Below are 25,505 nucleotides of genomic sequence, written 5' to 3' on the forward strand. Positions count from 1 at the left end.
GCTATTTTGTGTTTGTCAAATTTATATTTATGAACATATCAAACTGGTGCATTAGAGTGTTGTTTGAGATCTACATTCATTTTTTATAATATTCTCTCATGTTTTCAGCTCGTCTGCCAGTTCCTGTCATCACCAGTAACTCTTCACACTGTTCTTCATCATCTTCATCGTGTTCATTGCTGTGTTCATCAGTGTTGAAAGTGTGTGATGCGACTCTCTCCTGGTACGCAGGAATCAGTGTGTTGTCCAGCATCAGTGTGTCTGATCTCAGCATCAGTCTCTCTCTACCTCTGGAGGTGGAATATCAGGATAAAAACACCTACAGCTGTGTGCTGAACAATCCCATCAGCAACCAGACCACACATCTGGACATCCACACACTCTGCCACACATGTGCAGGTACGACAGCGCTGATATTTCACTGAGCTAATCAAGAAAGTTTTAGCAGTTCTAATACTGATATGGTTTCTCTCTTTCCATCATAGCAGCAGGTTTGTCTGCAGGTCATATAGCGCTGGTGTGTGTTTGTGTGTGTGCTCTGGCTGTGGCTGTGTGTTTGTGTGGTATTTACTGTTACCATCGACACAAGATATCTAAACAAGCAGATCCAGAGGGTATGTGTTACCAACAGCTAATTTCACAAAATAGACATTCAAGTTTTATTAAAAGGTTAGATTTACTTCTACTTCATTCTTTAAATCAAGTCATTGTTTTTATACAGGCCGACCAAACGGAGCTGAACTTACTGCTACTCTATCTAATGGTAAGATACAGTTTAAATAGTGATGCTCTGAAATTTTGCCAGCCAAAAAGTTTCAGATGAAACGACAAAAAACATAATTTTTTGACATTTTTTGGTTTCGGCCAGAATGGTTTTATAGGGCCGAAAAGACTGACCGAAATAGTGACATTAAATGTTTTTTCAATATTTTCCTTATAATGTTAGTAAAGTTCTAGCACACAAATAAACAAATATATATGCGGAAAAATAGTTTTCTACCCTCATTCTGACTCTCTGCCTGAAATGATCGGTTACACTTTAGTTTAGGGTCCAATTGTCACTATTAACTAGTAGCTTATTAACATTCATATTACTAGGATATTGGCTGTTTATTAATACTTATAAAGCACATATTAATGCCTTATTCTGCATAACCATATTCTACATCCTTTAATCCTAACCAATGCCTGAACTTAACAACTACCTTACTAACTATTAGTAAGCAGAAATTAGGAGTTTGAGGCAAAAGTAAACACCCCCAAATCTTTTTTTTTATGTAATTCATTTGTTAAAGAAGAAATAACATTTCATTTTGTTACATCATCAGCCATGTTTTAAAAACATATTTTTTAAAGTATATGGCTGCTCTTTTTAAGGCATACTTCTGATTCGATGTACTTTGCGTCATTCTCTTAGGATCTCCCTCTTGCGCGTGGATCGCTGTTCGTTTTCTCTCTATACCTCCGTGTCCTCTCCCACTCATTCTTCTCTCAAAAACAAAGTACAAATTGTCCGCAAAACATCAGTTTTTTTTTCAATGCAATTATTGCATTTTAGAACACATTGTTTAAAATGCTTCTTAAATGAAGCTACAATACGTTAAAAAAAAATGCTGCTAGGGGTCGCTAACCTCTTACAGTAACACAGGCGTAGGTTGATGACGCAGTGACGAGCTGAATGCTGGTACTTGCTGTCAAGCTGATGGATCTAATAATGTTAATGGATGAGTGAAAACATTTGTTGTGGCAAAAATTCATCAAACAAACATCACCGCGTAAGGGACACTCAGAGTCAAATTATAAAAATTAGAAGTATTTATTCTTGCAAGAAGGAGCAGTCTAATACACAGCTGTTACCCTGTGCAGAAGAGTGACACACCCCCAGACAGACTGAACCAGCTTTTATCTAAGATTCAAGGTCTTCTTCTTCAGAGCCCTCCTCCCACAGTAGTTTTCCATCCAGTGGTTTTCCATAGACAAGGAAGCCATAACACTAGTTTAGATTCGTCACTAAGCCCCCCCCTACATCAAATGGCCTTCTGACATCTAGGTCAGAGGTTGTTCGTCTGTTCTCTGGAGTGTCTCTCCCTTCTGCCTTCCCAGGTACATAAACAGAATCTTCTCACACTAACAAGTGAGAGTCACACATGTGACATAATTTGAATCATCTATATTTTACTAAAGATCAATGAATATCATAAAACCGCCACCACACTCCTCACTTTTTATCATTATTAATCAAACATAATAATAATAACAACAATAATAATAAATGCAAGTTCAAGTCATTACATCACATCATAAAAATCAGTCTCCTTGAACCTGTGAAGAAAAAGTTTAGAATGAAGAAGCATAAGGCTGTTTTTGTGGGGAAAGTCCCCAAAATATTTTAGCAAGCACGTAAATAGGTTTACTAATGCCGGGCTCACTACCGCAGTCACACTAGTAAGGAAAAAGATTATAGCACAGTAGGAAAACAAACATATAAAATTCAAATCATAAAATCCCTTAGTTTCAAAACATATCCATCGTTCTCAGAAAGAAAAGAAAACATCAACACATTTAACTGTAATCTCTACTTGAATCATCTGCATAATTTTGTTCATCATCATCATCATCCAGATAGACTGTCATTTTCAATTGAACAGACATTCCAATTTTCTCACATTCACCCATGAATAACAAAATGATCAGAATAACACATACAATCATAACTCCTACACATTCAACATTTTCCCCATATCCATTCACCTAACCATATTTTGTTCTTTTACTTTTAATTCAATCAGGCAGTGGTTCTACTTAATAAGCTTCAACAATAATCCCTATAATTTACATTAATTAATGGATCTTCTCTTCCTCAAAACATTTGCCTTAAATATTTTCTAATTAATCAGTAACCAATCAAATCATTTGTCATATACCAATATCAATACTAAGCTCAAATAAAGTCCTCAAAATCATCCCAAAACCACATTCTTAATTCATTAGTTGGTCCACATCCTCCTCCAGGCGTGTTGGTGTAGGCCTGTGGAATTTTCAAAAATCATTATTTTCCATTTCATTTTCAATTATCATTAGACATTTCTTGCTTAATAAAGTCGGAGTCCTTTTCCCCTGAAAAACACATATCGTTCACAAGTCAGTATTCATACATTTGGAAACAGATTCAGTTCAGCTTGATGCAATCCTCCTGACATTCTGCAAACGGAAAATTTTAAAGTTATGCTCTGTACAAGGTGTAGCACCTTTCTGCCACAATAATAACAATCAGGCCAGGACAGTTAGCAAAATTCATCCATAGCCATTATTCAACATTTTGCCCTGTCTCCCAATTCTGCATGCTCTCTGTAAAGAAAAACAAATTTCGAGGTTATCATCAGATAGTAAAGTACGTATTTTCTTTTGTCTACTATTCTGCCACGGCCTTCGATGCCCTTGGAAACGTCCTGTTGAAACAATTTTGTTAGGCAGAAGAATGGCTTCTTTCAGGGCTTTTACCCAATTACCCTATAGTGTTCTCCCAACATTTATTCCATAAAGAATATAAAACATAAAGCATCCCCCTTTTGATGGTCGACACAACTCGATCATCAATTTAACATAACATTTAACATAGTGTCTTCGATAAAGTCTGCCATCAACACTAACCCAAACGTTGTCCCTCAGACAAACTTCCTCCAGGCATCTTTCTCTGCCTCTGAAACAAAATATTACATTCTTCACTTAAAAGTCACAATCTCATTTTCTTATCAAAGTATTTGAAGGGCAACGGCCCATCTCACAGCTTATCCTGCTTTTTCAGGTCTGTTGTTTTGTCTCGCAACCATTTTTAAAAGTCATCAGTAGTTTCATCTCGTCAGGTCGTGCTGTACAGACTTGGTCAATGTCAGTCAACAAAAACATTCAATAATCATAAATGGGCTCTCTGCATAATTTGATATTGACTTTGTTGTTGCCGTCAAATCTATAACCCACGATGGACGACGAAATACTGTACAACTCCACAATTCCAATTTATATAAATACCTAAACTTATCCAAAAGTAATTCAAATCCACTACCATAAATGACAAAAGTAATTACTACCAGACGGAGCGTGATCTTAAAGCTCGTCCCATGTTCTCTATCATCTTCTCATCAGATTCACTCAGCATTTGCCTTCTTTACAATTTGTCACTTGCCTTAACACATCTGTAATGAAAAAACACTCTCCAGAGGTTAAAGACACAACATACTCACTATTCAGGCGGAATAGCTGCCCTAAACTAACACAAGACATAAAGTGCTGTCCCCATCACACACACTTATGCTAGACACACATACAGCATGTTAACTGCTCATTTACAATGTTCGCTTTTTTTTATATTAACTCTAAAAGTATAATATTTAAGGTTTAAATAAGATTTAACCTTCACATCTTTCTGTAGCTTTTATATAATTTTACATGGCCTTTCAAATGTTCTATCTGTTCATTATTCATTTTGTCCCTTTAGAAAAGTCAGCTGCTTTGTTTTGGTTCATTATCATTATTTTGTTTAAGCTTGCCTTACCATGCCTGATAACAGAAAAACAAACAGAGTACCAAATCCCTTCCTCCACTCAGCAGTCTCTCTCACTATACACAAATAATCTTTTCACACAGCCTCCTAAGACTGAAACTTAGTTAATCAGTCTAGAACCCTTAATAGTTCACAAATGTTAATATACAAATGTTTAACTCAAATTAGAACCATTACATTAATCTAAAATACATTATGCTCTGAGTATTTATAAGGTTATCTTTAGTTTGAATACTTGTATAAATTCTCAATTCACCTAACCTTTGTTATCCAAACTCTTACAAAAACTGTCTTAATCTTTAACCAGCACCATGTCTAACCTTCAGGAGTTAAAACCATCCTATAGACATATTAGTTCAAAATCAACTTCTTTAATTTTCCTTGCCCATAAGGCAACATGTTCCTGATATAAATTAATAAGTTATGTTACTGTCTCCCCAACAAATAATGACAATCAGATGGTCTCAGCCGGCTCTTGAAAACACATTTCCCATCAGCTCTTTATCTATAATTTCCATCAGACTTGTCACAGTTGAAAACAAGCCATACAGTGAATTGCGAGGGGGGGTTTTCTCTGGTGAGTGGTATAGAGGAACAATGCTCTGCTGACCCCAGTGGCCTCTGGTAATCAGCGCTCAACTCTCATACCTTCTCACATATAACACCTCCATCCGGAGATGCAGTGTCCGGGACCCCCTGCGTTAGAATGTCTCCTGGCCAGGAAAATCATCCCGTCTTTGAGTAGCCACGTACCCACTGGTGACCCGCTCGCATCACACAATCAGTTTCTTCAACAGAACTCAGCTGTTTTTCTGGAGCTTAGGAAAGACACATTCAAGAGCCACCTCAACTCCATCTGGACTGCCTAATATTGTTAAGGCAGACAGGTTAACAACAACAGTATTCAATCTTACTATATGGAAATACATTCTACATCGATTCCGTTCTCTTTTATCTGCTTCAAGCCAACAACTCATTGTCTTTTCACACTTTTACACACGTTGAACGCAGACACAACAACCTTTGTTTCTCACTGCCCTGTTCAACTGATTCCCGCACCGTCTTTAATCTTGTGGTGCTCAATATCATACATTTCTGCCCTTAATTTTATCTCATTTGACAAAACACCGGTGTACCAAGTTTCGCAAGCTTGCTTTTGAGACTTCCCCATATTGGCTGCTCTCTGTTCTCTGTGGATTTCTCTTTGCGCGCGTTCTCTTTATTTGTCAGACGTCTCTGAAACAAACCCGATCTTTTCTTTTAACCCAAGTCGGTTGGGTTTGCACTATTAGTGTCACTATTAGTGCTCTCCTAATTATGGTTTACCAAAAAATCTGTTACGATTTTCTTGGCTCCCCCAATTAGTCTCAGCACCCAAAAATAACTTGCTCCGTGGTGGAACAATTCATTTTCAGGTACCTATCTGTATGAAATGTCTTGGTCTGTCACAGTTCTCAATTAATTCCAGATTATTTATCTGCTTGAAATATCTTGTTCTGTCACAGACCTCAATTAATTTCAGATCCTTACCACAGAAAACAGTTCCCAGCCAATATGGTTCAATTTCACTCTTCCCCCAATTAAACTGAATTTAATTACCTTACTCAGAGATGTTGTTCTGTGCCACCTTGAGTTCTTTTGATTTCCAGTGGTCGATCCTCCCGGGGCTCTGACATCGGCCGGCCTCTCTCTCTCAAGTTTACGAGGTAGAGCTGGAACTTACTCAGTCCAGGTGGCCAAACACCGTCCGATCTCAGGTCCAGGAGGCATCGTCCAAGGAATCTCACTTCTGACACCAAATTGTTGTGGCAAAAATTCATCAAACAAACATCACCGCGTAAGGGACACTCAGAGTCAAATTATAAAAATTAGAAGTATTTATTCTTGCAAGAAGGAGCAGTCTAATACACAGCTGTTACCCTGTGCAGAAGAGTGACACACCCCCAGACAGACTGAACCAGCTTTTATCTAAGATTCAAGGTCTTCTTCTTCAGAGCCCTCCTCCCACAGTAGTTTTCCATCCAGTGGTTTTCCATAGACAAGGAAGCCATAACACTAGTTTAGATTCGTCACTAAGCCCCCCCCTACATCAAATGGCCTTCTGACATCTAGGTCAGAGGTTGTTCGTCTGTTCTCTGGAGTGTCTCTCCCTTCTGCCTTCCCAGGTACATAAACAGAATCTTCTCACACTAACAAGTGAGAGTCACACATGTGACATAATTTGAATCATCTATATTTTACTAAAGATCAATGAATATCATAAAACCGCCACCACACATTCATGTTTTTTAACATTACTGTGGTGTGAAGCAGGTCGCGATTGCTAATAATAGACAGATATCACACGCGAGTCCTGCGGATATAAAGAAAAAAGGATTAATTCTACCGAACTACCCGCAACTGCTGAATTACTACTCGCACAGGTCAGTTTGTTTGACGAATTAAACTTGTGAGATAACGCAGCGCTGTTTCACTCGCTCTAACGTTACACTATCATACTAAACAGCATGTGTTGAAAGTTATAATGTTATTCTATGTGTTAGTTCGTTTGCTTTATGTACATTTGCTCACCTGTCTAATAAAGTATGTGCAAGAGCGGTGCCGCTGTCAAGTCGTGACTCGTGAAGCTCTGTCAAGTCCAAGTTTGTCACGGACGCTAGCTCTCGGCATCTCGAAAACGCCACGCTGATATCGATCCTCGGTTTAGTTCTCCTTTTTTGTCCCAAAGTCTGCTTGCCATGGTCCATAATGTTTGAACGAAATAAGAACAGCGTGCCGCTAAACGTTACGCACTACGCAGTTGTCCACGTCTATCGCCATGGTTACATCATGGCTATGGCAGTACGAGCGGAAACCGAGGATAGCGCGGATATTGCGTCATTGACAGGCAACATTTTTTTTCAGGGTTTGGGCCATTATTTAAAATGGCAATTTCTTTGGAGACTTTTGGGATATTGTACACAACTGCAGGAAATATATCACACTGTGCAAGTGATTTTTGATTACAAAATTCTTACATATTGTACCTTTAAATAAACATTGTCTGTCACACTAAAGGACGTTTCAGCCTTTTGAGTCAGTTAATGACCTTGCTATTCGTAGCTAATCTGTCATTAGCAGAGAGGTGGACAAAGTACACAACTTCCTTATTTGAGTAAAAGTACAGATACTACTGGTCAAATATTACTCTGTTACAAGTAAAAGTTGTAAAGACCAATTTTTACTTAAGTAAAAGTACAGAAGTACTCATTTTTAAAAGTACTTAAGTATAAAAGTAAATGTCAATCCATTGTTTTATTGTTGCATGTAATAGCCAATTTACAGTACCTTATGCCTCTGAATCTCTGCCTGCCTACCCTCATATCAATAGCACATTGATTTCTAGAACACAGTTCCAGTCGTGGGATTGAATAACTCTCAATAACGTCCACAATGGTTTCGGACACACAAATGGCTGTTCCCATTTTTTTGGCTTTTAGTATGAATATGTTAGCCTTACTGTTATCTATAAGCTAGTGTGCTCCAAAACAATGACAAAATTCACATTTAGAAGACCAAACCCAACGTTGAAAATTAAAATCATGTTGATGTCAGAATCCAATGTCAGATTGACTTTAATCTCCAACGTTGGACAGACGTTGTATTGTGGTTGAAAATCGGTTGGCGTCAGAAACCAACATCAGTCGAGTTCTGACGTCAACCTGACTTTCATTTCCAACCAAAATGCAACCGAAATCATCCCTGACGTTACTACTCTCTACTCAAAGCCCTTGACAGAAATGCAGCGGAGTAAAAAGTACGATATTTGTCTTTCAAATGTAGTGAAGTTAAAGTAAAAGTTTCCAGAAAAAATAATACTCAAGTAAAGTACAGATACTCAAAAAGTGTACTTAAGTACAGTACTCAAGTAAATGTACTTTGTTACTGTCCACCTCTAGCAAGGCACATTTGCATAATTTTCCATGATTATATAGTTTAAACAAAAACAACAAAACGTAACACTTTCACAGTGGTTCCAAGAAATTTAAATATTTGAACAATTCTGAGACAAAAACTTGCCATGTGCACACGTCATGGGCTTCACAAGAGGACCTTGTATGGGGTCCTTCAACTAATTAAATTTGTACCTGGAATTGCCCGATTTAATATCAGGCTGTGGTGGCACACCGGAGGACATGGTTTCCAGTGACAAAATATATCAGGATCCTACGCTTTTAGAAATGTATGGATAATTAAAATGATCGCCATTTACTAAAATAGACACTTTTTTCCCCACAGGTATTTAATAATATTTTTCTGCTTCTATTTTTTATTTATAAAAGTTGTAATTTATTGAACCCTGCTTGATACAATCACACCATAGGACAATTTTGAGATTTGGCTAATGTAACGTTTTAAAAAAAAATATCATAATGGGCGGCATTGGCTCAGTGGTTCATGTACATTGTCTACAAACCGGAAGGTTGGTGGTTCAATCCCCGGTTCCACCTGACCAAGTGTCGAGGTGTCCTTGAGCAAGACACCTAACCCCAGCTGCTCCCGACGAGCTGGATCGCCTTGCATGGCTGACACCGCCGTCGGTGAGTGAATGGGTGAATGTGAGGCAATATTGTAAAGCGCTTTGGAGGCCATTGGGTCTGTGAAAGCGCTATATAAATGCAGTCCATTTACCATTTACCATCATACAAAGCAATTTTTCATAACAGCACGTCCATGTAAGACAAATACATTTTGAATCATTTACTGCACACAAGTTTGATCCCTGTCTGAGAAACTCTTTCTGTTTGTTCTCCAGGTCCAGTTGTTGAGAAAGATGAAATCAAGACATTATTAGTGATGGTGGGAGATCCTGTGACGCTGCAAACAGATATCACTGAAATCCAGGACAATCAGCTGATACGCTGGAAGTTTGCGGACTCCAAAAAACACAATCACGTCAAATTTACTGTCATCGCTAAATGGGATAAAACACGCAATGAGGAATACTTACACAATGAAGAAAGATTCAAAGAGTGTTTGAAACTGGATCACAACACCGGCTCTCTCACCATCACGAACATCACACCTAAACTCTATGGACATTATAAACTCCACATCACCAGCGGGGGACAGAAGACCTCAATCACGTTCAATGTCGTTTCTCATGTGAGTTGCTTGAGTCTTTTAAAGTCTTACTGAAGTCTGTAACTGATCAACTATTATTTATGGCAAGTGAATATGAGGAAGAAACCATCTTTGTGGATCTTTTTGAAATCAAGAGATGATTGATGATTCGATTAATGAGAACATCAGTTCAAACACTTTCCCTGTTTTTACCTTCTTTGCTTCTTTGTTTTCTAGCTCAAAACCCAGAGGAGACAAACCTGCCCTTTATAATGCAGGAGGACCGTAAACACTGGAATATTATCCACATTTGAGACGTATTTCTACTTTTTTACAACCATGCAAAATACGAAAGTGAGTTGAGCTTGCAACACAAGCCAACTTAAGAAACAGTGTTGTCTTTGTCAGCAGACAGTTGAACTATAATCACAACAGTGTTATAAACCGCTGAACTATCATCACACTAGTGTGAAAAGACAAGATGAAGTGCTTTCATGAGTCATTGCCATATTTGTTCTACTGTGTGTAACAACAAAAAAAGGGACGCTCCAATTCTCCATAATTATTTACATTTTATGCATTTTTTCCCCCTGTATACTCAAGGTGCCTTGGAAGGACAACATACACAAAAATATTTGTGCTTTTCACTATATGATTACAGTAGCAAATAGCAGAGGTGAGACCAAGTCATTGTTTTGCAAGTCTACAAGTAAGTCTCGAGTCTTTGCATTCAAGTCGGGTCAAGACAGACAAATCCCAAGTCAAATCCCGAGTCAAGACAGGCAAGTCCAAGTCAAGTTGCAAGTCCTCGATTATAAGCTTCAAGTCTTAATCAAATCATTAGTGCTTTTTTCACAAATTAGTGTCTCAGTGTTAGTACATGAAATGTATACTCATTTATCTCAGGAAGGCAATGCAGATTTAAAAATAAAAGTAACTGTTCATTGGGGAAATAAAATGTGATTTGATACACATTAAGTTAAAATATTGAGTCCCTGGTTAAATACGTTTTTTTAACGCGACTGTAATTGTAGGACATTCCTATTTCCATGGCGACGTATCATGCGTCACGTGAAACTTTTTGGAGCTTCGTGCCATATAAAAAACGTAAATCCATCCATTTCTCCCGAAAGAAAGAAAGTGAGTGGCTGGTGAACAGGGAGAATACTTTATAGTTAAAATGTGCGTTTGATGTGGGGGAAAAAAATTCTCAAAATGATATTCGAAAGGTTTATTATTTCCGCTTAGGCTACTTAGACACTGCAGTGTTTTTTAGTTTGCCAGTAGGCCTACTTGTGTATTTAAATGCCTGAAACAAAACAAAAAACAACATTATTTGGTTGAAAACTGTCTGAACGTGTGATAAATGACAACTGAAGAGCGCTGCTGAACGCACTCTATCAAGCGCTCTCTGGCTCAGTGCCAAAAGTGCGAAAGCCGCGCATGCGTCAATGATACAGTGCTATACTACAGTGATTATAACTCTGATCTGTGGTTTTAGAAGGTAGCTCAAGGCTTTCCAAGTCACAGGGCTCAAGTCTGAGTCAAGTCGCAAGTCATTGTTGTCAAAGTCTAAGTCGAGTCGCAAGTCATCTTTGATCATGTCGAGTCCAAGTCAAGTCCAAGTCATGCGACTCTGGCAAATAGTAGGCGGTTTAGTTTTTATTAAAACATATTTTTTTCCTAAGAAGAATATTTTGGGACCATAAATAAAAAGAAAGTACATTACCAAGATGTAATATTTACAGGTTCGGGCTGGGGAAAAGGGTTTTTGTCTGCATGTCATTTATGGATAAAAAATGTTTAACACAAGATAAATGTTTAACAAGTGTAATATCATACAGGAACAAACTAGTGAAGTTAAAACAAGTTTTGCATCTACAAGATTGTTACAACTTGCTGCTGAAAAAAAAAATGTTTTCATCCTTTTATATATTTGTAAAAAAAAAAAATAGCCTAATATATATACATTTTAAACTTTTTTGTGTTTTATTTTCATTCTACCTATATATATTTTTTAAATATAGCGATAAAACATTTATTTATACAAAGTGGTGAACATTTCTTTCCAATTTTTCATTAAATATATTTGTTTGGTCATTCTTATGTGCAAACATCACACATTTTTAAAGAAATATGTGCTGGTTGTTTCTATAATAAGTACGGAGCCCCTAAAATGGTGGTGGGAAAATGATGTGTTGATGCTTTTGCGTTCTTCTGCGTTCCCCTGAGAAACACACATATTTGATAATGCTGAACTGCAAATCAAATTGATTTGTCCTTTGAAAGTTACATTTCACATATTGAAAGAAAAAAGATGCAGTCTGCCATTTTTGGCAAATAAAGAAAATGTGTGTCTGAAAACAATTAAGGTTTTTATTTGATGTGCCCTGTATGGAACATTAATGTCCTTTGTCTGACACATGCCCTGTTTAAGCGATGAACTGCACTACTCGTGGTTGTTTTCAGTCGTGCTTTTTAATGCAAGTGTGTGGCCTACTACAATACTTAAGCCAGCATGGACTCTGGGAACAGGTCATATCACCATTCCCCTCATGTGGTCATTAGGTTGAACTGCAGCAGATTAAAATAGATCACAGGACATTTCCATCAAATGTAATATCTACTGACGAGATTCATCCCTGCTTATAGCTCCCATAAACGTGCATGAATAAACTAATATTAGCCTACTGTCTTTTACTGTTGTTATCCTTCAGTCGCTTCTAACAATGGATAAAGACACAGCCAGCGTTGTGTTTATTAGTAGGCCTATATGCATTTTAATCATACCACAGAACAACTTGAAACAGTTTCATTGGAACAGTTTCATTAAAACAGGTAATTCAAGTTTACGGGGTTCACTGACATTCTCCATTAAATATCTTATCCGAGGAAGAACTTCCTGATAACTTTCCCTCGAGACGCAGATTCAGCCTAGGCTACTTACAGCAAGGCAGCAACCGTTGAGTATTTAAAAATATAGTCTCTATTGTTGTGAAGTCGGTTAGATATATAAATATTAGTTAGATGATAAATTAGTTACAGATAATTATATAAAATGATGTTAATCGTCGCTGTCTGTCTGAAACGGAGCGCTGAAGGATAAACACTCCGAGAACGCAACAACTGAACGATGAGCTACACTACATCTTTGTTTTAAACCACATTTCAGTCTGATCTACATAAGCATGTTGATCTCTGTTTTATTTGTCTGTTTTTTATTCCTGAAAGGTGAGTAGCCAAGAGAATTTCGCTTTCATTTTGTTATCTCGGGTTGATGTGTACCTATAGGCTATAGGCTACAGTCGCAATTAAACGAAATATTTAAAAATGCTTTGATTATTGAGAGATAGGCTACATAGCCTACTTTACCTAATTAACTACAGCAATTACAATATAAATGTATAGTTTAACTGGCCAAAGGCAAAGTCTCCTTAAAATGAAGGATTTGGGCATTAGGTTTTTTATATTATAGGCGATCACTGTAAAACTAAATGTTGGTTTAACTTAAAAAAGCATTTACCTTGTTGCCTTAAAATTTTGAGTTCGTTGTAATAAAAAAAATTGAGTTAATACAATGAGGAAGAATGCTAATAAACAGAAACTCAAAATAGTAGGCTATGTTATCTTCACACATTAGTTATCGAAGTTGATTTGACAAAAGATAAGTGCAACATTTATAATCTCAAGAGTAGGCTATACAATTCTTATTTCCCGACGTCGATCTGGGATTTAATGTAGGCCTACCGATTTTGGACGGAACTATAAAACATATAAACAAAAAAACATCTGTGTTTATGACAGATGTGTGCGTGCGTGTTTTTTTATATTTTTATGTGGGCGTTTGAAGTCATCAACTGTGCTGTATACGCTATTTTTTAATATAAATGAGGCTACTTATTGACATGACTTTCATTTATTATTAAAAACCCCATTAAAACTTCACATTATGGCTGTTTATAATAAACCCCATGTGAGCAGAGAAGATAGCCTATCTTACGTGACATTGATATTAAAATGTGCAGTTTTCGCAGTTTCCGCGATTTTGGCTCTATTTATTAATTCTATAATTTTATTTTTCGTCTGACCATACTGAAATAGAGCATGCGAAAGATTGATGCTCAAACGGTAGCTCGGGTAGGAAAGTTAGGAGGATAATGCATGCAAGCAATGCTAACGACTAACCATTTGAATTTTATTATGTCTCTGTCTGTCACGAGAGGGAACAACGACGTTATTTAACAACAACTATGCGTTTATTGAACATATTGCGTGACCTGAAGTCCCTGCCAATACAGATTTGATTGGCCAACATGATAAGGCTTTTTCCACACTGTCTCATGAAGTTATTTAGACAGAAATGACATTAAATCTCCATTTGATATTCTGTGTGTTTGTTCTTCAGGTGTGTTTGGTGTTGATGCAGTGAAGAAGTCAGTGTTGGAGGGAGATTCAGTCACTCTACATGCAGGTGTCACTGAAACACAGAAAGCTGAGCTGATACTGTGGACGTTTGGACCGGACAGCACTCGTATAGCTCAGATCAACAGACTGGCCAATAAGGTCTCATTATATGAGGATGTTCTTGATGGGAGATTCAGAGACAGACTGGAGTTGGATGATCAGACTGGAGATCTCACCATCATGAACATCAGAACTGAACACAATGGACTTTATGAACTTTTACATATCTTTGGCGATAAAGATTCGGAATCCAAAAAAATCAGTATTATCGTGTTTGGTGAGTAGTTAAAACATAGTTTCCATTTGGTTTGATTTCATTGCTTTGTAATACAAATATAAAAGCAGTCTTTAAGTATCTCAGTATGGTAGTGTTATTCTATGTAGGGTATATTGCAATAGAGATATTATATTGTCTCTTAATTTTAATTGGACAGCAATACTTGACAAAAGGGTTTTCTGTATCATTAGGATATGTAGGTCATGTGGAGATCACAGATTTATTTGCAAACTGAAATGACTTTAATTAGAGTAGACATATTTAAACTTTAAACATTTTATGCATAGTCAATGTATTTTACACAGATTTTAAACTATTTGTGATATATATGGACACCCCGAGCATCAGAAATTCATGAAACTGCATGTTTGCTCAGAATGTCCCGTTGACTGTGCGTATCAAGTTTAGACATTGCATTCAACTGAAATAGATCAATTTGAGAACAAAATATATCAAATATAGATATGAATGGGCATCACCAGACCCATAAATGAACTGATACATTTGCATTGCTTTAACAAATCAAAATTCTTTTGATAAGTTTTTGTTGTGAGGGTCTGGGATCAGCTATCTCGCTATCAGATACCCAGTTATAAAAAAAACCAAGGCTCTATTTATTTGATCAGGGCCACAGACTTTTTACAATCAAGGCTTAACAGAGCTTTACGGACCTGAGATGGGGTGTTAGGAAATTAGCCCTCAGTCGCCTATGATTCATTATTCGTCTCTTCAATGTTTTATGGTTGTGTTCTCCTTAGTATTCTTCTTGGTTGTATTATTAAATTCAGTTTATTTGACCGAATCTCCAATGTTGTGCGCTTCCTTGCAGCCTAACAGGTTAATTCACATGTCTGGTTATTCTCTGATGTTTTCCAGGTCCTTTGCCTGTTCCCATCATCAGTAATCCCTCACAATGTTCATCATCTTCATCATGTTCATTGGTGTGTTCGTCAGTGTTGAATGTGTGTGACGCGACTCTCTCCTGGTACAAAGGAATCAGTGTATTGTCCAGCATCAGTGTGTGTGATCTCAGCATCAGTCTCTCTCTACCTCTGGAGGTGGAATATCAGGATAAAAACACCTACAGCTGTGTGCTGAACAATCCCATCAGCAACCAGACCACACATCTGGACATCCACACACTCTGCCACACATGTGCAGGTACGCCAGCACTGACTTGTTCTGCTCCACATTATTAATTAGCCTGGTTCTACCAGACTCTTGTATATTTCATTTGAGAGTCTGGCCTCTCTCCATTGACAAGCGTTAACTTCCTTGAAGGCGGGTCCTCTATTGAAATTTAAAACTTTTGGATCTGCCCAGAGCCACTCTGGATCTGCCATAACCAATCGCTAACGTTTGGTCGTGACGTATGACGACTCAAACTAGCGCACGACCTCAACGTCATCGTTCTCAGACACTCCCTCTGTTCGCTGGTTGGACAGGTAAAAAATTGACTGGAGAAAACCCAAGAATACACCACAATCCCAGACGTAGTTCTGAAGGAAAATGAAAATTGAACGGAAGTACGTAGGAGGGCGGAGCCAGGCTAATTATTAATTAATTATAATTAATAAAACTTTATTTTCAGTTCTCGGGTTACCCATGAATACAGCATCAGCATTTTTAGTAATATGACCCATTTCAGATCTCAGTTATTGTATATACTCACACGTTTTGTGTGTTAACTCTCTCTGATCTACCGTTTTACAGTGGTCGAGTCGACGATCAAAACAGAAAGAGGTTTATCGTCCAGTCATATAGTGCTGATCTGTTTATTTGTTGGATTAATATTCCTAGCCGTGGCTGCTGTTGGGATATTCATCAGAAATACATATCAAGGGGGTAAGTATGACCTCCAGTTACAAAGTAGAAAAAGTTTGAGCTTATTGTGGATTTACACAATTGATTTACACGTTAATTTACTTAATTGCTTATGGAAGAAATGAATATGTTAAAATGATGAACGCACCCGCCCCAGACCTATGTAGTTCATCTTACATTTCTTACAGTTTTTATCTCTCATTTATGTCATATGATGTAGTTAAGCAATATCACACGAGTGCTGTTTCTGTCCTAATAATAGCACGAGTGCAAACGTGATATTGATTTTATACTTTAGACACAATATTGTCTGTTTTTGCTAAATTTTGCCAACAAAAATATAAAGTCAGAGCAGAACTGTTCAGAGCAACACACAGCAGTGTTTCTTTTATGAATGACTCCGTGTTTGAGCGAATCAATCCAGTGAACCAATGATTCAATGGTGCATTCATAAAGAGAGTCATTTACTTCATTCCTGAATGATTCAATGACTTACTCAATTAGACATTTACCGCCACTAGGTTTAGTTTATTATTTAGAGGATCATGTCATTGAAAAAATGTCATATTTCCATAAAAAAACAATTAATACCCATTTAAAACCCATCCATTTCATGACATGCAATTGTTATTGTAGTGTAAATTCATTCATGCCACCACTGAGCTGCGATAAATAGTCAGTAAATATATCTAAATACCAATTCAGATGTAGCTCCTGAAAAAAGTCATGGCCGCTGTAGCCTAAAAGTTTATGTGTAACATATTCCGTCAAATCGAATAAAATGAGATTTCAATCAATATTTGATTGATTTTATTTAATCAAATCAATATTTTGCATTCTAAAAATCGAAATAAATCGTGATAAATAATTAATCACCATATTTTAAAGTGCTCACGATAACAATACTGTGCATGTTCATTATCACGATATATCGTATTACCGTATACATCGGCACATCTACAAGACACTGAGCTGAGTACAGGAAAGATACTGTTTTACTGTGTCTATTTTGTCATCAAAAACCATTACAAAGTGATTAAACAATCTCTATTCCTGTTCAGCTGACGGGGTCGTTGCTGAGAAAATGAAGACCGTGTCAGTGACGGTGGGAAAGTCCGTCACTCTAAACACCGGCATCTCTAAAATACAAAGCTGTGACGTGTTACAGTGGAGGTTTGCTAAATCAGGCGCAGATCAAACAACTCCTTTTGATGTCATCGCCAGACTGAATGAACAGAAGAATAGCGGATCTCATGATCAAAATGGCCGACTTCACCTGGATCACAAAACTGGATATCTCACTATCAATGACATCAGACCTGCAGATTTTGGCATTTATAAAGTAAAAATCAAGAATGGGAGAAATAAGATCTCCAAGACATTTCTTGTCCACGGTGAGTAGCTCAAATCTGTCAGTGTAATAGTTCTTAAAGTCACTATGAAATCCAAATTGAAGTTTTTTTGTCTTTTAGAGTGAATATGTTAGCCATACTGTTATCTATAAGCGAGTGTGCTCTGAAACAATGACAAAATTCGCATTTCGAAGAAATAAGCTTTCAAAACTTAGTCTCTCACTTCCACCAATATATGGATTGGTGATTTTAATGACACTCTGCACTTCATCTTCTCATCAGATTTTCCATCCAATCAAACGCTCTCTAGAATCTGAAGCTGCGCCCCTACATTGTAACGCTGAAATCGGTCACTTGTTCACACAATCACTATTTTCTACATGATGAACGGCACATAGTGCACTATATAGGGGACAGGGAACGATTCAGACAGTGTAAAAATGCTTTCCATTGGGATGAAAGACGTCTGGTTTCACGTTAGTGTCACACATACCGCCACAGCTCCGGTCCAGAGACACGACAACACATAGCAGATCGAGTCGCCACAGAAAACGTATCGAACCCATTTGAATTCTGCACAGAATGCTGTATTTTAAAGCAATAAATTACACACATCCTCAGCATGATTATGATCATTACTTTGCTTTAGTAACGGTTTCATTTTAAATCTAAAAGGGGAATCTATGTCATAAGCTGTCAAATGCGGCTTTACCAAGCTCAACAGCTCTGGCCGAGTCGTGATATAAACGACATGCTATTGGCTATTTAAAAAAAGGGGAGGAGCTGTTTCGATAAGTCCCGCCCTGTCTTCCTGTTATAATGGGAATTACGTCAACACAATGAATAATGCTGCGCGTTTCAAGGCTTGAAGTGCATATGTTAGAACAAGAAATACATTTTTCTGGTTTTATTGCCTAAATTTGGCATACAGTTCATATTGCATTAAAATATTATTTAACAATCTAGTGTTGGAGACGACAATGCAGTGCTTTTTTATTTTAATTTTTTATTAATCCTTTCAATAGCTAATGACAGAATCAATTGCCAAATAGCTAAACATTTAAAAGCACCGGATGCAGTGGTAAATGATTTTTTGTTCTGTATTTCTCCCTTCTACCGTATATTTTAGGGTATATATTTGGAGTAACGGTCACATCCACACTAGATGTAGATGAAACCAACACTTTATTTTCACTGAACCTTTCTATGCTGTCTTACAGATTCCTCAGAAAGAGAAGATGCGTCAGAGAACTCACTGTTGAAGAATGGACAGATCTCTGAAAGCTCTCCTCTATAAAATCTGTTTGAAATTATTCATGCCTGTGAAAAACATAATGACAAAGGGTTTCTTTAAACTTCAAACTAACATTTTTTGTTTGTGGTTATTTTAAAGTTGATGGAACATGTTCCCATTAACTGTGATTGTCTATTATGCAGATATTAATGTCATGTATTTTTCATGTCTGTTACATTATATATGTCAGTGTCGCTGTTTTGATCAGTGTCAGAACAAAACAGGGCTGTTTGAATGTTTTCTGTCCTCTAGTGGACAATCAATATGTTACAGTTTTATAATGTGAATGAGAAACTGCAGTTTTGGTCTGAAACTAAGACTAATTTTTTTATTTTTTTACATTTTTTTTTAGGCTATAACTTTTTAATATTAATAAAAAAACGTGTCTTAAGTAATGATGTGTCTACTGTCTAATGAATTGCAGGATATTTTCATACTATAATTTTCAGCATGATTGTGCTGCTACTCATATGATATAAATGTTACAATTAACAGGATTTACTGTAGCCTATTTAATTATTTTCCGTTAAATTATTAGCTTGCATTTTTGACAGTGTTGAAGACATGTGACTTTGAACTTTGATTTATTGGTGGCGCTTACATTTTCTCACACACCCATTCACTGCGTCAAATGTCAAAACGTCTGATAGTTGGCGTTGTGTCTACTTCCGGTGTGGGGAATCGAATCTGATCCATTTAAATCCCAATGAATGAACTTGCTTCCTCATTTTTACGAAACGCGTATTTATTGTTTTCCCAGCAGTGAAATAATCAAAAACAGTCGCAAATAATTTTTTCATTCGTGTTCTCGTATAAATCTATCGACCTGAAGTCGGTTAAATATAATAATCTCGTTTAGAAAAGTGGAATAATGACGTTAATCGTCGCTGTCAGCTAGTTTAAACCGGCTCTATGACATCGAACAATCTGACATTCAATGGAAAACTTTCATAACTACAATTGGACTTTGTTTACTCATTTTTTACCCAAACGTACAGAAACATGATGCTTATTTTAATCTTCGTCGGGTTACTCGTGGACGGTGAGTAGATTGAAATGGTTTCGCACTTCACTTTACAAACTTTAAATAAAAAATTATATTAATTTAGGGGGAATCAAAGTAAAAAATGTATTTGTGGTCTAGAGGAATTGAAACTGTCTGGAGATTGTGAAAGAAAAACGTCCAATTTTTGTATTAGTAGCCTATTAAAAACCCTTACGAAATTAAATCATGGTTTTGCTACACTAGTTTACCATGGTATTTATTTGTATATTTATCTTCCAAGAAACCATGGTTACTAACCTTTTACCATGGTTAATTTTATTATACGGTATGAAAACCAACATGATGCTTTGTTTCTGTGTTGATGTCTTCTTCACTATTGCATTAACATTACTCAGGATTCAGGGAACTTACCTGAGAACTCATTGCGTATTCACCATTTTGTTGTTCCTGTATAAAATATCCTGCGGGACTTGACATCTGGCCTTGGATCTGTAAAGACTTGAACAGGATTGCTGGAGGAATAAGACCAAAACATTAAATTCTGTCATCATTTACTCACCAAATCCAACAACATCCAAATCAATCCTACTTTATTTCTTTTGTTGAACACAAAACTGTATTCTCTGCCTGAGAAACTGTCTCTTTTGTTCAGGTGTGTTTGGTGATGATACAGTGAAGTCAGTGTTCGTGAGGGAGGGAGATTCTGTCACTTTATACACTGATGTTACAGAAATACAGAAAGCTGAGCTGATACTGTGGACGTTTGGACCGGACAGCACTCGTATAGCTCAGATCAACAGACTGGTCAATAAGGTCTCATTATATGATGATGTTCTTGATGGGAGATTCAAAGATAGTCTGCATCTGGACAAGACTGTATCTCTGACCATCACAAACACCACAACTGAACACAGTGGCGTTTATGAACTACAGACCTTTGGTGGAAATGAGGTCCAGCCGAAGAAATTCAGCATTATTGTTTCTGGTGAGTCGTTCTCTGGATGCATTTGGTTTGATTTCATTGCATTGCCAATCCATTGTAGAGTGAAACATGTTATTATCTGATGTTTTCCAGGTCCTCTGCCGGTTCCTGTCATCAGCAGTAACTCTTCACACTGTTCTTCATCATCATCATCATGTTCATTGGTGTGTTCATCAGTGATGAATGTGAGTCATGTGACTCTCTCCTGGTACGCAGGACTCAGTGTATTGTCCAGCATCAGTGTGTGTGATCTCAGCATCAGTCTCTCTCTACCTCTGGAGGTGGAATATCAGGATAAAAACACCTACAGCTGTGTGCTGAACAATCCCATCAGCAACCAGACCACACATCTGGACATCCACACACTCTGCCACACATGTGCAGGTACCACAGCGCTGATATTTCACTGAGCTAATCAAGACAGTTTTAGCAGTTCTAATACTGATATGGTTTCTCTCTTTACATGATAGCAGCAGGTTTGTCTGCAGGTCATATAGCGCTGGTGTGTGTGTGTGCTCTGGCTCTGGCTCTGGCTCTGGCTGCATGTTTTTGTGGTATTTACTGTTACCACCGACACAAGAAGATGCTTAAACGGGCAGATCAAGGTGGTACGTGTTACCTAGAGCTGATTTCACAAAAGAACGCTTTATTGTGCAAGATACAGTTTTGTACACAGCAAAATCCCCAGAGTTAAATGAACTCTGCTCTGCGTATAAAAAGTCAAGAGTCAAACTCAAACCCTGATCACCATTTTCATTAAAACATCAACATTTAAACCTCTGTTAATTCTCAAAAAGAATATCTGTAGACGCATGACAGAAATAAAGTCAATCTGCTTAGTAATAAGGAAATGTGGTAATGCTGTCTGTGGAGTTGTTTAATCCTCCTCTGCTGAGATCTATAGAGATTTAGGCCCTGTCCACACGGAGACGCGTTTATTTTGTTTTGTATACATTTTATCTTAATTTTAATCAATGTTTCATCAACCAATTGCCTGGATTTAATAAATAAGAAGCAAATAAAGCAGACAATATAATCAGGACATGGACGCGCCGGCGCAATATAACTTGCATTTATTGTATCTCTATGGCAGAATTACAGCGCCACATACTGGTCTGGGATGTGTACTACATCGTTTTGAGTCGGTTTCAGTGGTTTCGTGTGTACGCAGATATTTCTTGAGACAACGCCGTGTTTACAGAATTCTTTTTTGGAACGAGGCAAAAAAACATTGGATAGGGAAAGCTCTGGCTTCGTGTGGATGTGGCCTTAATGTCTTTTATATTCAGTTGATTTCATCTAAGGCTGTGTAGTGGTTCTTGTGTTTCTCTTTCCTTCTGTGATTCTGCTAGTTAACAGCAGGTGTTCATCAATATTGCTTAATTAATCACCTAATTAACTTTAACTCTGATTCAGAGTTACTTTAACACTCTTTTAGAGTGGGACCATGTACTCTGAGCAGAGTTCATTTGAGTGATTTTGCTGTGTAAGAAAGCTTACATTTACTTCTGTGTTCTTGTTTGTATACATTCACATATAAGACTTATTATCTGTGTTTGTTTTCCACAGGCGGAGAAACATATAATAAGGACATGTGTTTACAAAATGGTATGTTACTGTACAACTGTGTGTAACTTGGTTGAAAGTTATTGTGTCAAAAGTTGGCATTTAATGAAGTCTGTGATTTTGGTTAAAACAGGTGCAGGTCCTTTGTTAGCTGTGGAGACAGACGGTAAGATATCATGTGCTTCCATTACAGGATATTGTGTCTTTGTTCAGCATATGGTTCATGTTGCCGATTATCTTAGAAACAGCCTACAATAGATCGTATATCCCAGCTAACAAAAAGTGTATTCAACATTTTACTAACGTTCACATTAAGTTGGTTATGTTTTGTTGGTAATCCGAACGTTAGAGAATTCTATTCTATTCTATTTTAGAATTTTGCAAACAGTTTTAGAATGTTACTTTTAAATTTTCTCTGAAACATGATACTAAATTGCTATTTCTGAATGTTGAGAGAATCTTTCCCGAACGTTAGCTAAACTTGTGAAAATGTTCACTGTTAGCGGGTGTATACCTATTATAAGGTGAGGTTGAACAGAAAACTGGAGGATCAGGTTCATAGATTATCCTCAGGTGAAGGGTGTGACTGAGAGGATGACGGCGTGGGTTGTAGGAAAGCACTTGGGAACTCCAAATAAGTGGGATAATGTACATCCAGCCGGCTGTTATCGCATAATTAATTTGTTTAACCCAAACGCTGGGTGACTGTTGGGTAAAGACGCTGGGTTGATTTAACCCAATTTGGATTGAAAGTCGTTCGTTTATTATATAAAAATAAATGGTCGTGTGAACCAGTGTTAAAGAGTTATTAAAATTCCTATAATATAGCTCCAGATATTTTAGTCAAACAGAGTAGAGTCTATAGTTTAGGTTAGTAAACAATCCAAGATTATGGATTTATAGTTAAGAGTTTAAAGTTGAGTGAACTTAAATTATTACCTTTGTTTGCTTGAATAAGTTGGTGCAATATTCCAATTCGTTAAAGTCGAAACCAATAAATAATTTTATAGTTTAGTGTTTTCCTTGGTGGCGGATAATATATATATATATAGAAAAAAAATCTAATTTCAGGTTTTAAATGCAAATTTTATTTGTCTATGTTCATTGAACTGTTAAAAACAATTAGTTTAACTGTATAAACTGTGTAGCTGTTGATTTGCCATTCTTTTCTTCTCACATGCACATTGTTTCTTTTGACTATGTCAGCCCTTGTTCTCGTTTGTAACACATTTTCCCCTTTTGATAGTCATTCTGTGTGTGTAAAAGTGATTTTTATAATGTCCAAGATTTTTGGCTTTAATTTTAAACCCATTTTGTACAATGGAGTTATTTAATCAACTTGCTGGGTCAAAACAACTACTACTTTAACTACTACAATGCTGGGTTAAAAACAACCCAATTTGGGTTAATTTGGCAACTTATTTTCCAGAAAATGTGTTAGTACAGCTGTGCAAACTGAAGCTCTGTGTGCCTGTGTTTGTGCAAATCGACATTTACACCAGATTAACATTTGTGTGTTTTCACCAGGCGGGGACACGTCTAATCGGGAGAGAGATTTACAAAATAGTAAGTTACTATATGACTGTGAGAGGATTCATTTAGCTGTTCCTTTCAGACATCAAACACCATTACAAAGAACATTTAAATATATATAATACTTAGCATGCATCATTCCCAGACCCTCATAACAATGACTTGGATGTTTGAACTATCTGAAAGTGGGATAAATCTCATTATGACTAATCCCAAAGTAAAGTGAGTTACAGTAATCCATTCAGTAAAATATATTTTTTCTTGACGGAATAGGTTTTACTTTTGCTAGTAGTCGAAGCTGAAAGAAGCAGGATTTGACCACTGTATTTGTGTTTGTCAAATTTCGTGAAAGAAATTTCACATTTTAGGATTTCTTTCTTGTCTAGAGAGTCATTTCCAGAAACTTTAGAGTTTGAATAACGCTGAAATGATCGCCAGTGTGTGAAAGAGAAACTAAAACACGAGTAAACGGTGATGGTGAGCCGTTCAATCTTGCTTGTTTGACCACACACTGACCACAGCTACAACACGGATTTGTGCAGGGAGTTATCACAGAGAGGAGAGATGTGTATTTTGCAGATATTACAAATAATCAAACCTGTTTGCTGGGAGTTGTGGGAGAAAGGGTGTTGCTGTGTCCTCTGGGCAAGTCCAGGTTTCAAGCCCAGGATGTTGAGCTTTATTGACTGGCATTTCCACTGTCCCAAACACAAAGAGTGATGAGTAGGAGCAGAGAGACCGCAGGCTTGTTGGATCATGTTGTACAGCGCTTCTCTGTTCCTCTGAAACCGGGGCGGTGAAAGGGCGGTGGAATTTGTCCGCCCTTTTGAATTTAAAAAAAATATATATTTATTTTAACTCCTCCTAGGCTGTTGGTACAATTCTAATGAAATATGCATGATCTGGAGACCCTCATGACAAAAAGTGGTCTAAAAAAATTGTTTGATTGTTACCAATATAAGCCAAATATTTTGGGACAAGTTTGTCCTTTGATAAATAATTGGCTTTTATCTTCAGTCTGCCAAGTCCAAACTATAACCAGCAGCATCTGAAGGATTTATCATATTTAGTGGCAATGACTTATGAAATTAAGTAGAAATGATTGCTACTTATGATGGAGCCACTAAAGGGACATGGTGAAGGAAAAAAAAAGGAGATTGAGGAAAAAAACATTTGTCAATGTTTTTGCGTTCCCCATGAGAAACCTTGCAAAGTTCCTCTGGGAAGCGCACGCAAAGTTCCTCTGGCAAGCGCACGCAAAGTTCCTCTGGCAAGCGCACGCAAAGTTCCTCTGGGAAGCGCACGCAAAGTTCCTCTGGGAAGCGCACGCAAAGTTCCTCTGGGAAGCGCACGCAAAGTTCCTCTGGGAAGCGCACGCAAAGTTCCTCTGGGAAGCGCGCGCAAAGTTCCTCTGGAGAGCATTGATTTATTATTTTTCCTCCCAACTCATATTTTTCCCCACCACCATGTCCCTTTAGGGGCTCCGTAGTTATACAGTCACAAGGTTAGTTGTTTCCATCCAAAGTTGTGAATTAAATTAGAA

At 37.3% G+C, this 25,505-nt stretch overlaps 3 protein-coding genes across 4 annotated transcripts in view; all 3 read left to right on the forward strand.

The window, feature by feature from the left end:
- LOC306987985 (uncharacterized protein) overlaps positions 1-25,505 on the forward strand; it is a 28,031-nt gene that overhangs the window by 1,209 nt on the left and 1,317 nt on the right. The window contains exons 1-7 of one of the 2 annotated variants that reach the window (XM_079592670.1): positions 19,720-19,917; positions 20,534-20,866; positions 20,957-21,247; positions 21,334-21,468; positions 22,433-22,471; positions 22,563-22,595; positions 23,957-23,995. In XM_079592670.1, coding sequence (XP_079448796.1) covers positions 19,878-19,917; positions 20,534-20,866; positions 20,957-21,247; positions 21,334-21,468; positions 22,433-22,471; positions 22,563-22,595; positions 23,957-23,995 — 910 coding nt within the window. In that variant the 5' untranslated portion in view covers positions 19,720-19,877. Of the gene's footprint in view, positions 1-19,719; positions 19,918-20,533; positions 20,867-20,956; positions 21,248-21,333; positions 21,469-22,432; positions 22,472-22,562; positions 22,596-23,956; positions 23,996-25,505 lie in introns of those variants that run through there. The other variant, XM_079592669.1, reaches the window with a different exon arrangement.
- Positions 99-10,191, forward strand: LOC306988769 (uncharacterized protein; the record flags this gene model as incomplete). The annotated part of the gene is made up of 5 exons (XM_079593918.1): positions 99-399; positions 486-614; positions 722-763; positions 9,357-9,706; positions 9,902-10,191. 5 exons carry the CDS (start codon positions 99-101, stop codon positions 9,935-9,937), a joined length of 858 nt encoding a protein of 285 aa, XP_079450044.1. The 3' UTR covers positions 9,938-10,191.
- LOC306987993 (uncharacterized protein) lies at positions 12,518-19,371 on the forward strand. Its single transcript, XM_079592683.1, has 6 exons — positions 12,518-12,895; positions 14,070-14,405; positions 15,282-15,566; positions 16,119-16,250; positions 17,291-17,623; positions 18,802-19,371. The coding sequence occupies exons 1-6, from the start codon at positions 12,853-12,855 to the stop codon at positions 18,876-18,878; spliced, it is 1,206 nt and encodes a 401-aa protein (XP_079448809.1). The 5' UTR covers positions 12,518-12,852; the 3' UTR covers positions 18,879-19,371.

Source organism: Phoxinus phoxinus, assembly GCF_949152265.1.
Source record: "Phoxinus phoxinus genome assembly, chromosome: 20".
NCBI lineage: Eukaryota > Metazoa > Chordata > Actinopteri > Cypriniformes > Leuciscidae > Phoxinus > Phoxinus phoxinus.

Excerpts from the sequence above, each read along its gene's own strand:
- LOC306987993 (XM_079592683.1), top strand. The coding sequence starts at position 12,853 with ATGTTGATCTCTGTTTTATTTGTCTGTTTTTTATTCCTGAAAG. Across the intron at positions 12,896-14,069 it reads CTGTTTTTTATTCCTGAAAG|GTGTGTTTGGTGTTGATGCA; the intron begins GTGAGTAGCCAA and ends TTTGTTCTTCAG. Across the intron at positions 15,567-16,118 it reads ACTCTGCCACACATGTGCAG|TGGTCGAGTCGACGATCAAA; the intron begins GTACGCCAGCAC and ends ACCGTTTTACAG.